Source organism: Palaemon carinicauda, chromosome 23 (genome assembly GCF_036898095.1).
Source record: "Palaemon carinicauda isolate YSFRI2023 chromosome 23, ASM3689809v2, whole genome shotgun sequence".
Classification (NCBI taxonomy): domain Eukaryota; kingdom Metazoa; phylum Arthropoda; class Malacostraca; order Decapoda; family Palaemonidae; genus Palaemon; species Palaemon carinicauda.
This window is the reverse complement of record NC_090747.1, coordinates 93,481,378-93,495,467: the sequence shown is the minus strand read 5'-3', so window position 1 is coordinate 93,495,467 and position 14,090 is coordinate 93,481,378. Positions and strand designations below refer to the sequence as shown.

Sequence of the window (14,090 nt, the reverse complement as noted above, 5' to 3'; positions counted from 1 at the left end):
AGTTTTATTTAGATTAACACTTCCAAGGACCCATAACCCTTGAGCGCCATCTCACAAAATGATTTGGCGACCCAGTCCCCGAATCTTTTTCATGACCACCTTACTAGACTCCTCTTGCCACAAACTTGTGCAAGATGAGGATTTACATTTATCATACAGATGAATAAATTTCCTTTCCCTTGATGTATAAGGTTACCTATTTTGTACAGTTTTTACATAAGTAAATAAAGAACAAAACTATGGTAATTAAATAAATTTACATTGGCATTGAAGCTAGCAAAAAAAAAAAAAAAATTGAACTTAAATTACATCCAATGGTGCTCAAAGGGTTAATGACTTTGGATAGAGAGTCAAAATCTACTAACATTCCACACTATCAAACTCACCAGAGAATTGTTGAGATCACCATACAGGTCCCAGAGATCTTTGATGGTGTGTAAACCAACATAAAGAACGACAAACAAGCCAACAAATTTGACGGACACCGATCCAGACAGCATAACGCCAGTGAATGTCAACCAGAAACACCAAGGTACAGTGAAGGGCCTAAAATTGAAGAAAAAAATATATAAATTTCCAATTCAAATTGCAGGTAAAAGGCTTGTTCATCTAATACTTAAATTAAATTTAAAAGTTGTCATAAAATTACGGTACATTACTTTCCCCAAGTTGAAAAATGGTTGAGAACAGTTTAAACCTTTGCTATATCACATAAGTAGATAATAAGAGTTTGGCATTAGTTGTTTAAGAATGCCTAATGAAACAATGAAGTTATCTTTATTTCCCAAACTTATGAACCTTATGAAGAGTATCATCACCATTTATGCATTGCCATTACAAATTATCTATGCTAAACAGATATCAGAAATTGACTGTAGAAGAAAATCGACAATGCTGGAGTACTGTTTTAAAAATCATTGCGATGCATTTGATGCCAAACAAAATCCTTTTCAACTGTTATTACTGTCTTTAAAACGAAATTTTAAACATTGCACAAAACACTACATCCTGGAATATCACTAGAATGGGCTTGGATTTAAAAGTAACCCATCCCCTGCATTATAAAAAACGCTGTTCAACAGTGTTTGACTTTTTCCCACATTATTACAATCCTCTAAAATAACAGGAACTATATAAAACTTACAGTAATTTAACAAACTTTTAAACAAACAATGCAATAATTCAGATCTTGCTATCTAATTTAACATGATATTCATATTAGCCGAAATCAAAGCTGTAGTATTACTTTATCTTTAAAATTGCCTGTGAAGAGTAAATCTATATTAAAGCTTGGAAGATTAACTATGGCTGGTAAATAGGATGTAACTAAATGACTATGATTTAGCTCACAGACAAATGGAATACCATACAGAACATGTTATGTACATTTATTATTTCTATAAATGATATAAGAACCAAATATAAGAGAAGCTCATAAGAATTATACACAAAGATGTTTTTACCTATGACGCTGGGCATGGAACTTCACCATGCCTACCACAGACCCCATGATGAAGAATAACAGAATGGGATCCAAAAGAATGTACTGATTCAGTGTCAGAAGTCCAATATCTGTAAATATATTTCAGGTCACTATTAAAAAAAATCCTTTTTGGTAGATACAGTATAGTTATTCTCAGTAATTATTATAGAAATAAAAGTTTCTTCTCATACGATCCCAATGAAACTCATGTTCATATTTTCCAAATGAAATAAATAAGAAATGCTGCTAGGCTGTTTTGTGTAAATCTCAAAAGAATAAACTCTTACTAGAAATGATTAATGGACTATTTCAACTTCAGTAATAAAAACAAAAACTGTATAAGTACAGTAACAAGTTACCATAATTAGAGGTCTTACCAAATAATATGAGAGATGAAGAAAGAGTTGCAGCAGGCAATGAGAAAGTCATTTCCCACACAATGATGAAAGCAAAAGGCACCAAACAAGCTCCCATTGCTGTACAACACTAGGGAATACAGAGACAATATGTCAAACATATGCTCCTTCAAATGCATTAGGAATATAAATTTCTAATGTAAGAAATAGAACTTTAATGCTGCAATATCACTCTTACTCCCTCTTGGACTGGTAAAATACATCTCCATTCAAGTAAATTCTACAATGCTGATCCATGTAGATACCAGACACGATTTTTTAAAATATTGTATCTTGATCCAGTAAAATACTAGTCTTATCTTTTTTAATCTAATTTTGAAAATATGTAAACATTCTTGTTCACATAATTTCAAACAATGACTAATTTCTTCACAAAATATTAAAATTATAACTATTAAAGTTGATTTCTAAACCTTTCAAACTAGGAATCTTAACATGGCTCTCTAGTTAAAATACTAAATAATAATAATCTAAAACTAAACGGTAAAGAATATAATTTTCATTTCCAAATAACCATCACTATTATTGTAACAAGAAAATCTACATCCACTACAGTAACCAATTTTTAGCAGTTTTTATACTCCTTACATTATTTTAGTTGTCTACAATTACCCACTATACATCATCATACTTTTAGATACTGTTCAGGAAAATATCTACAAAATCAATTAAAAGTTGCAATGCCCTTATTCTTGACACTTATTTCTTACAATACTAAGTCTAAATAAGAAAAAAAAAGCTGAGAGTAAACATGAAACTTTTATCACCATATTATTCTTTCAAATAAGAGTGTCATAAGTATAAGTGAAAACATTAGTTAAAAATGTATAAAAAAAATCATTAATGTTTAATCAACACAATTATGGTATCATAAATCACAGGTCTTTTACTACTAACGATACTTACTACTCTCATGCCCAGATAGTTGACGCCTTCATATGAATCTCCTGGTTTCACAAACGGGAAAGTTCCATCATAACCGGTCAAGTAACCAAAAGCCCCAATTAACATCTGGGGAAAATAAAATTAAGCATTCAGAAATATAATTTACTTTCAAAATTTGTAACTACAAATATTGAAATGAGAGAAATTCTGAAAGGAAATTTACTTACCTTGCCAAGAGGGGGGTGAACATCAAAAAAGAATGTTCTGTTTATATACCAACTGCCAAACTTTCCAAAATGAGTTTCATCCCATCTGGAAAAAAAAGAAAAAGAATGTCAATGAAGAGCAGGAAATAAACCAAATACATTCAGTGTGAAGACAAAATTTTGGTAATCTTTAGATTATATTAAACAAATGACTAGAAATCTATCTAATGGGGTAATAATTAGTAAATGGAATATAAACTAGACTAACTGGCGTATGAAAAACCTACAGAGCTACGTCGTTTCTTCCACTGTAATCTCATGAAAACATTCAACATCTTCAACATCAATTCCATTTTAGGGTTACCACATCATCTAGAACTAATTACATTAACTTTCCTTAGATAACACTGAAGGTTTGTATAAGCAAAAAATATGAAACTTCTCAACATTATCATTATCAATCAAGTTACATTAAGAATTTGACTTAACTAAACTATTAACAGTAAGTGAATATCAATATGAAAGAAAGAAAACTAATGCTTCTGAAACAAAATTGAAAATTCTAAGTTAAACCTAGTGTAAGACTAAACAGTAAACATCTAATATTAATAAAAAGGTGGGGATTACCAAGAAAAACTAAATAGGAATGAATACTGAAAAGCAATTGCAGTACAGTACATGCAATAATGAACTTCTTATATATATAACCAGTATTAATAAGGGATTTTGACGAAGGAAAAATCTATTTCTGGGGAGAGACCTGTGGCGGCCGGTGAAAAGAGAGTCCTTCTTATATATCTTTTCTGATAAAACCTTCCAATTATACCAGAGAAAGATAAAAGCATGGAATGCTGAGGTTACAACCCTCGCGCGAGCACCTTTTGGGTGTCGTGTATAAAGCAAAGGCGCGTGAAATCCACTATTCACAGGTTGTCTTCCATTTAGTTAATTCCTTCGTCAAAGGGATGGGCCGATACAAAGGCTCTAGCCAACCCCCAGCGCCACACCACCCACGCCACGACGCGAGCGCCATCTGAACAACATCCTTCTTTTTGGAATCTTAAGTGTTGAATTTTTTTTATATTAAGGAACACAAAATCTTCCAAAACCTTATGATTTCATACAAGATTTGGTAGCAAATCTGTCAATTAACTGAACACAACTAGGCATCAAGAAACTGAATCCTAATAGGAGTTAAAATTCTAAGAATCCTAACAATATCAGAAGCCTGACTGTTATTCCCTATGATCTTTATTACAGTATTGCTAGTGTCAGCTGAATTTCCTTGGAACATACTTTTGAAATCAGTATTTTAGACTAGGTGTCTTGTTTAATAAGTACTGTAAATCAAAGTTACAGAACCTTTTCTAGGGAAACTTTTCCCAAAGGTCTGTCTTAATATCAGTATAACCAGGTGATCTATTACACGTGACCTTCACATAACACCTACTCATGGGGGAAGAGATTTCTAATACATACCAGTAATCACTACAGTACAATGAACCTTGTGCAAGAAATGGTGATAAAATGGTATTGCTTTGGCTGTTTGTCTGTTCTTCCATAGCTTGTAAAGCAGATTGTTTTACAGTACAGTAGAAAAGAAAATAAGCCAGACATTCTGAATTGATGTGTTGAGAGATAAAAACAAAGGTACTTGAAAAATAGAAAGTGTTGGCAACATTACATATGCCTTCACTAAAGAAAGTCTAGCTTTCATATTGGCAATAATGTGTTCTTTAAAGGAGTGAGTGACCCACCTCACAATCTCTACCAATAAAGAAAAAAAAAATTTTGAATAAATCATATTAAAATGAATGGTGAAGTCAATCTAAAGAGTAAATGTACTTAAAAGTACACTAGCATATTCTCTGGAAGCTATGCATAGTATTCTTAACCTTTCTGATAAACTAATTATAGCAGATTTAGCATACAGTATATAAAAAGCTTAACCAGAGGACTCGTCTATTTTCTCAAAAAACAACCAAAGAATCCTTTTCAAATATACAGCATAGTGCAAACCTGTTCTGTTATGTATCAAATAGACCGGGAAAGATTTTCTCCCCACCATGACAAGCATGAGTTGCAGAAACAATGCTGAATTTCTACTTTATGAAAAGAGAAATTCAGAAAGCACAAAAACTTATTTCACATATTAAGAAAATATCTACATCAACAAAAGACTGTAAAATCTGAATTTAAAAGCATTTATATATGCTTGGGTTCACTATAAAAAGGTTCTAGACAGGTATGGTTGACAGGAAGGCTGCAAGTGAAAGTGAACATCATCTGCCTCAGGGAACCAGTTATCCCCATTCCCACTCCTCCCTCCACTAAGTCTCGGTGACTGACCATCAGAGATAAAGTTCTCTGAATCTGAATTTCACAAGATGCAAATTGTCTCTGTGACTGCAGATTTCTTCATTCCTACAAGACTATGTTGTCAAAACTACAACTAAAAAAATTCTTAAATTTGACACTTACGTATAAAGTTTCTAAATAATCAATACGGATATCAAGGTTGCAAAAATTTTCCTATCACTTTCAACTTTCCATTTATCATATAAAGTTATTAATATCTTAACTTTTATTCCAGCTTGCTTTGAATAGCAATAAAAAAGATCAAATGAAGTTGTAACTATGTTCATACATTTAATTATTTTTATCTCTTGAAACAATCGACTTTCTGCTCAAACAATTAAATTAAAAGAAATTTCAAAACAGCAAATACTGTACAAAAAGAATTAAAATTACATGAAACTTAACATATCAATTATAATACCAGTTGAAGTTTCTCTTCAAGTAATTGAAACCAATTCCACATGTTTAAGATTAGACATTTTCCTTCAGTGTTCATGAAAATGAAGAAAAATACTCCCTTCAAAATACATTACCCTCTTCAGCACCCATTAAAAAATACAGTAACCTGGCATGCAATGTCCTAATTCAGATGAGGAACATAAACTTTATTTTACTACTAACATATTTTCAAACACTGACAGGGCAGATGAATACCACATTCAAGCTTTTCTCTTACTAACTCCACCGACACAGAAATTGCAAAACTAGCCAAGAACCTTAACGCAACCACCCTTTACTCAACTTTAGCATGCGACAGTCAGACCATGAATTCTTTTGCATGCATTCATGATTAATTTACTTTTCCTTTTCCAGGGATACGTAATCAATTGCCAAGGGTTAAGTTGCACAATTAAAACCACTGGTCTTTACCAGTACTGGTATTTCATTTAGTATTTAAATGTAAAACATGTGCCATTTCAACTCTACCAAACCTTTTCAATAAATTTCTTTACTCTCAATCAGTTCTGCGAGTTCCCAGTCAGAGCCAAAGGTTAAGCCAAAATCGCATATGGGTCTTGGTACATTGAAGAATTACATCCATATTAACTACTATTACCTGGTATTCCTAACCGGAGTATTAATTTTCAAAAAATCATGTAATACTGTACCATGCAACATGTCAGACTTTTACTACTGTACACCAATAAATTTCTTGAAACGTAAAACTGGTACAGTACTATTTAAAGGTAAAACAATAACTACTCGACAAAAAAACTAACACTGAAGTCAATTATTACTACCACAAATAATTTTACTCACACAACATGCTCTGGTTCGGATACTTTGTAGAATCGTGTAACTGCCGTCAAAATGCAGATTATTCCAAATACTGTCCACCATACTGCTGGGGTGTCACATTGCCTAAAAAGAAAAAGAAATTTCTCATTCACCAGAGTTAATATTTCCAACAATTCTAGACAATGCTGTGTGCAGTATCACATTGACTATGGCATTTTCAATATGAGAGGGCTACAGATAACTGGGATAATAATATACTAAATCCAAAGTACAGTATTGTACTGTAATATCACATCAACCAATCCACATTCAACTACTAAATTCACTTGAACAACTGAGAGACTGATACCAGACCTTTGTAATGACTGACAATGATAAAAGTTTCTGTATCCTCCTCTTATGAAAATTCAGCAAACAAGACACTTCTAATGTGTGTAGCCTATTTTTAAGATCACTGGACTACATTTATGCATTTATTTGTCTTATTAGTTCAGTAATAAATAAATTAAATTAACTAATAGAATACAAGATCCAGCCCCCGTCATCCAATATAACAACTTGCATAAAGTAAAAAAAAAAAAAATAACAGCTGTGCTATATTGCTGATTCACTCAAAGCAACATATAACCTTTCTTCAAACCTTTCCTCTACCAAGATGCTCCATACTCCAACCTTTTCTTTCATGAAATGGACTTATTAAATTCCCTCATGATTTTGGAAGGGATTTTAAGTTTTCCCATACCAGGTTAAGGGGAGAATCAGATATCATAATAACAAAAAACACATGTCCTCCAACTTATTTTTAGGGCCTATTCAAAATTTACTCAAGCAGTTAATATAAATAAATGACCAGGAATATTACAAAATTAATTTTCTATTCTACTCGAAAGAAACATTAAAATCTCACGTCCTCCACGAAGCAATCTCAGTTTTGGTTTCTGGGAGGCAGCCAAGGATTTATTTAAATACAACCACAACTCACTAATTACACTCGTCACGATACATTACTGCCATTAAATACTATAGGGAACTATGTGCAAGTTTGGTAAGGTACTATGTGATAGAAAATGCCCTTTCACATGCTTTGCTTTGCACTCCTTAATCAAGCTAACAATTGCATACAAGTATGTAACTATCTAGTGGCATACATAATGTACCATATTATGGGAAGCCTATTTCACTTAAAATTAATCTGAATCTGGGTTTTGGAAAATTTTAAAGCTCTAGCATTGTGGAGATCTTAGAAAATCATAATACGGAACTGTACATAACTGGGAAGATTAACAACAATGTTCTTACTCTTCTGATACAGGATAGTTATCTTTGAACATCTGTCTGAACAATATTCTAAAGTGGACAAAAGGTTATCAATAACTATATTCTGGATACTCTGAAATTGACCAAACAGCTTATGTACCAGTCTTCAATTTAAGCTAAAAAATAAAACAGTTTTACAATAGCTTCAATAATCAGTAGAAGAAAGTTTATGATATACTGAACGGCTTAGTTTATTGTTCTTCCCTATTGCAAAATGAAGTGGCCACTTGCCATGGGTATTTAGAACCAAGTGGTGAAGTCAGTGGTTAATACAAACAGGAAAATCAACAACTACTAATAATTACACGATCTTGAAAAGTGTTCACTGTAAGTAAATATTCTACCAAATTCTCCATATTTAACAATACAGTACTATACATAAGGTTACTTCCAGCTTTTAAAACATTAGTAAGACACTTATATAATGCTACCAGCAACCATTTGAATTTCCCTAGCAACAGTAATAATGTTAAACTCTGTTGATAATAAACTTTGCTACACTGGAGTCGGTATATTTTACAATCTGTATATTACATAGACACTTAGTAAGAATTCTCTTTCTCATATTCAATTCCTTGAAAGTGTACTTATTAAGGTGCTGTTGGTCATCAAGTTACAAAAGTCTACCGTACTCTCATGAGATTTCGTGGATAAGACATCTCTCATAAGTCAAAGAGTTGTATTTGTCTTTTTTCCAGAGTTTTTGTATAATTCTACGATATATCCATGACCATGTTCTTTTTTAATCCTAATTATACAAGTATCTCCATATCATAAGGTGTTTTATGTTCTAGATTATAAATTTATTGCCGTGAACGAAGTGAGTGACCTTATGTGAAGCACCCAATTTTTTTTTTTAGGTAACAACCCATCACAACGCCTGGTCATTCCTTTTCACTGTAGAGTTTGGAGCGAGGCTTTGGGGGGAGCAGCTAATATTTTTGGTGCCAGGGTAAATAACTCCTATACCAATAAATACATTAAAATTAAATTTTAAGGGATTATTTAGATATACATAAGCTTTGTTTCTGCCCATTTTCATGTTTATACCTGCTATAGGGATGCCCTGGCTGTCACTTATGTTCGTAAGTGATGCCTTTAGCTAAATAATCAGTGATGAGGAGTAAACTACTCCTAGAGTTTTACAGATAACCAAATGATTTTCACAGGGTTTGATGGGTGTTATGTAAACTACATTCATACCAATTTTTGTATTGATACTTGCCATATAAAAGTCACAGTAGCCCTTTTTCTTTATCAGCGGGAGACTGATTTTCGGCAGCGCCACAAATTACTCATAAAATACTTCACATATCTACCGTACAAGAAAATTTCAGGGATTTATGAGATGGATATTTATAATATCCATACCAATTTTCATGTTGATATCTGCCGTAGAAAAGCCACAGCAAATTTTTATTTTGGTATGGGTTGAATGGTTATTTTTGGTGGAGGAGTAAATTGTTCCTAAAATAATTCGCATATCCAAATGAAAATTTCAGGGATTGATGTGAAACAGTTTCTCTGTTCCTGCCAAATTTCATGGTAATATCTACAATTGAAAAGACAGCTATCATGTAGCCTTCTTAAATATGCTGTCAAATGTAGCAACATTACAGTGAACTGCGTGATAGTGAGCGACATCGAGGGACGATGCTGATCTCATAAACGATATCCGTCGAGAGTTGCAACTAGTTATGCTGCATTGCATGGGAGGGTGTGACTTCGGTACTAAATTTAGGTGTGTTCCAACTTACAATCATATTTGACTTACACAGCTCTACATCTTAATACAGTATTCGTGTTAGATTTATTTCTCTGAATCTTCATACATGCAATTAAATTTTAACTGGATCAATTTAACGTCAAATGCCTTCCAGAATCACAAGGATACATTCTAGCCTAACTTAACCTTACTTGATATAACCTAACCTATACTCAATTTTTTTTAATGAAGCGCATTTGCACTGACTCGCAGTGGTACACTTTTAGCTCGGAAAAGTTTTCTGCTCACCGATTGGTCAGAATTACCGGTATCTTGTCCAACAAATCAGCGATCAGGAAACTTTTTACGAGTTAAAAGGGCACCCTTGCGAGTCTGCAAATCTTCCTAACTAAAAAGAATTGACTATAGGACATTGCGTCTTACATGGGTAGGAAGGTTGGATTTCTTGAAGTCCTCTTCACCTTGCACAAAGGGATAAATTCTAGCCTAACCTTCCTTTAATACTGTACTACCTACCTAGAGTAGGCCTTTCTATATAGCCTATACAGGGTACCCCTAACTTATAACATGTACATTTTTAGATATGATCATGCATATTTAACAATATCATTTTGACACTAAGTAGCAATGGGATGATACCTAAAGGGTGCAGAGGCAAGGTGAACTATTAGACCGAAAACATAAGGATGATGATAGATAATAATTTCACCACTTCACCACTTTAGAAGAACCATAACAAGTAATAAAATCATTGAATAGTAATAAAACATACCATTTTAGGGAGAAATTTAAGGTTACATTGTTTTCCATCAACCATCATCCCATAATTGTATAATGATTAAACTTAGTAAGCTATAAGATAAACTTATCACTACATTATACAGCAATACAACAATTTTATTTTACTCGGAAATTCTGGATCATCCCACACCCTCGGGAATGTTAAAAACGGATGAATGCATCATTGGGTGCGGCAAAATTTCTACACAATTCAACCAATGTGCTGAAATATGGCGAAGTGCAATACTGTACTGTATATCCAAACAAAAGAATTGAAACCCAATGCAGTACTAGAAAGTCAGGATACAAAGGCTATGTTACTTCCTAATGCTTGAGAACTGCCCTACAGAAGTTAAATAAGGTAGCCACATGTAGCATAGAAAAAATTATCATAACCAATTAGTAACGAAATCTGCTAAGCTGAGATTTGCTAAAAGTTTAGTGGTTACTCTCCTGCAGAAGGAAAGAACTGTACCGGTAAATATGGTACAGTTAAGGTCTTCCAAACCCTAATATACAAGTTCCTGGACGTTCTATATAAAAGCATTTATTTTTACAAACTGCATCAGCTCCAGCGTGACTACCATCACAAGAGGACGTCCTCCACAACGGAATTCGATCCATTTTGAAATTTAGTGTAATTTCATATATTTTGGTCATTTAAAACAACATAAAGTATAGCTATTACTGTTCACGTTTAATTAAACAACATTCCCTACATAATGACCTACATGATTGTGCAGCTCAACCATACATCGCTTTCCACAACAAAGGAGTAGCGAGCTAATGGTTATTTGAGCGACGTGATATAAATTATAGGTAATAATGATTAATGGTCAAATATATGATACTTTAATCTCTATTCAAATACATGAATATGTTAATAAAACTCGCTATATTATGTTTTATGCATTTCTAACCATGATTTTTTAGGTAAACCACCCATTTACGAGTATTTGGGCCCCCTAATATATTGAAAATTACGGGGGACACCAGTGGGAAACTGGGTTAAAAAAAAAAGAAGAAGAAGAAGAGAGATTTGCAGCAACATTATCTGTCAGAAATATAAAACAAAAACACAAGATAACCAGTTGGAAAAATATATGGTTCATGTAAGTTGATGAAAATCTAAGTATCACAATTCTCTATGATTCACTCGCGTCCATCTAATGATTTTTGCTCGGCTGTGGCTCGCTTACCTCGCAAATAATCATACCTCGCTGCTCTTAAGTTCTGGCAAGCGGTACATGGATGTGCTGTGCACGTCAGCCCTATGGGTCACTATTTCGGGGATATTTTTTACTTTCACAGGCAACAATAGCTATACACTGAACGGAGAGAATTTTCATCATAATTGACTGCCGACATTGAATAAATTAAACTAAATTTCAAAATACAGTAGACTACTTCCCTCTTGGAAATGTCTTCTTGTGATGGTAGTGAAGATGAAACTGAAGGGGAGGGTGGAAAAAAATGGCTGCTATAGAACAACATCCAGGAACTTGTGCATAAGTATTTGAAAGCTCATAATTGGTTAAAAAAAGCCAGGTAATGATTAAGTTGCACAAAAAAAATAAAAGCTTGAAAAAGCAAACGCATGCTTATTACCAATAAATTATCATCCGTCTCCCAAATGTAAATAAAGAATGGAGTTAAGAGTGAGAAATACTTATTTATTATGTCCAAGCCACAATTAAACCGAGAAAAATGCCAAATTAGGCAGTATACGTTAATTTCTTATAGCAAATTCCAGTTACGCTAGTAATTAGAGTATCATATTAACCCTTTAATGGTAATCAACACAGATGGCATTCGCAGCATATCCACGCACCGCTTTCCAGAACTGAGGAGCACCTAGATAAGGCTGATTTATGAATGAAGCAAGCCACAAGGGAACAAAACCACTTTGAAGGACGGGATGTGAATAATGGGTAATGGAGCCTTTGTATATCAGCAGCCAGTTCCTTATGCGTCAATTAAAGATGGACATCAACTAACCTAAATTTCCCCCCCCAAACCTAATCTACAAGCCATGTCCTTACCTACATACCTAACAGGGAGGCTAACGAAAAGTAATTTGCAGGAATAGTAATGTGCAGAAATGCATAAGAAATACAAGACCACCAGTTGGAAAAATATAGGGTTTGTATAAGTGCCATGAAATTGAAGTATAATAGCAGCCACCTGTATGGCTACCTTAGAATACAGCAGTGTAAGGAGGCCGTTAGTAACGGCCTCCTTACACTGCCGTATTCTAAGTTAGCCAAAATAATACATACGGGTGACCGCTTTTATACTTCAATTTCATGGCACTTATACAAACCCTATACTTTTCCAACTGGTTATCTTGTATTTCTTATGCATTTCTGCACATTACTATTACTGCAAATTACTTTTCATTGGTGGGTTTTGAAAATTACTTGTTACTGATCTTTCCCCACCCAAAACCTGTTTCCCACTGGTACCCCACATAATTGATATTAAATGGGTGACTATGAAAACTCATGATTGGGTGGTTTGCACCAATATCCATGGCAAAAAATGGATAAAACTCATACTAAAAAGTAGGAAAAAAATTATGTATTTGGCTGGATATTAAACTATCATTAGCATTTCTATCATTTATATAGGAACGGGCAGAGAAAGAGTGGGTGGCACCAATTATCATGGTCAGAAATGGATAAAGACACCAAGGTAAATAAATAAATGAGAAAATTGTGAAATTTAATATAAAAATAAGCTAAACTAACACAAAAGGTTAACAACCTAACAAGCACCGGTGGGCTACATAAAAGTTAAACTTCTTGTCTACCAATAGGCATTCTTGGACACTAAGTTATAATCTCTAATCAATCAATCAATCCCGTATTGGGAATAGGGTTAACCTCCAAAACCATTTCCAATAACGGGACTGTATCCCCGTTGGGCAATTAGATTTCCCCCGATTACATTCTTCACAGGACTAGCCTCTGGTACCATACGGTCACACAGGTAAGACAATTTTGTTTGTTTCATAAGAACATTTTCAAATCAATTACTTACCTATACTTCGTAAATATCTTTTCTAGGCCAGGTAAACCTTCAGAGGACTGTTTAGCTTTAGATTTTTTCGTTTCAGGTGCCATGGTACACAGATACAACGGCACAGAAGCCGTGCCCAACTTAACGGTGTCACTCCGGGGTCTACAAGACTCGGAATAAACACCGAAGAAGATCCATCCAAAGAGAAAGTTTGACGTTTTGACGTCATGGCTTTACATCTTTCAATTTGACAAAGTTAATTTATTTTTATTGTTTTAATTATACTGCATAATAAAATAAACCTTACATTATTAATATATGAACGTCATTAAATATATATGAGCAAACGAGTCAATAAAAATATACTTAACTAGTGTAAATTCAAGCTAAGGCATCGTTCCTTACAAAGAATAAAATGTGACTATATTTTGTTATGCATCTAGGAATATATAATAATAACTTTATTGAATGCAATAAAAATGATAAACTTACGTAAATCTAAATAATAGTATATAAAATATACCGAATTTGTATAAGTTCAAGCTAAGCCCCGTTCCTTACAAAAAAATATGAATCTCTTTTGTTATATATCTAGGAATATATAATCACAACTTTATTGAATGTAATAACAATGATGAACTTACATAAATTCAAATAAG

At 33.4% G+C, this 14,090-nt stretch overlaps 1 protein-coding gene across 2 annotated transcripts in view; it reads right to left on the bottom strand.

Annotated features, from left to right (window-relative positions):
- tw (Protein O-mannosyl-transferase 2) overlaps window positions 1-13,619 on the bottom strand; it is a 28,995-nt gene extending 15,376 nt beyond the window's left edge. For both annotated transcript variants that reach the window (XM_068347221.1, XM_068347220.1), the window contains exons 1-7: window positions 13,453-13,619; window positions 6,609-6,710; window positions 3,012-3,096; window positions 2,806-2,910; window positions 1,861-1,969; window positions 1,464-1,572; window positions 387-546 (exon numbers count right to left, since the gene is read on the bottom strand). In XM_068347221.1, coding sequence (XP_068203322.1) covers window positions 387-546; window positions 1,464-1,572; window positions 1,861-1,969; window positions 2,806-2,910; window positions 3,012-3,096; window positions 6,609-6,710; window positions 13,453-13,535 — 753 coding nt within the window. In that variant the 5' untranslated portion in view covers window positions 13,536-13,619. The remainder of the gene's footprint in view (window positions 1-386; window positions 547-1,463; window positions 1,573-1,860; window positions 1,970-2,805; window positions 2,911-3,011; window positions 3,097-6,608; window positions 6,711-13,452) is intronic.
- Window positions 13,620-14,090: the final 471 nt, after the last annotated feature.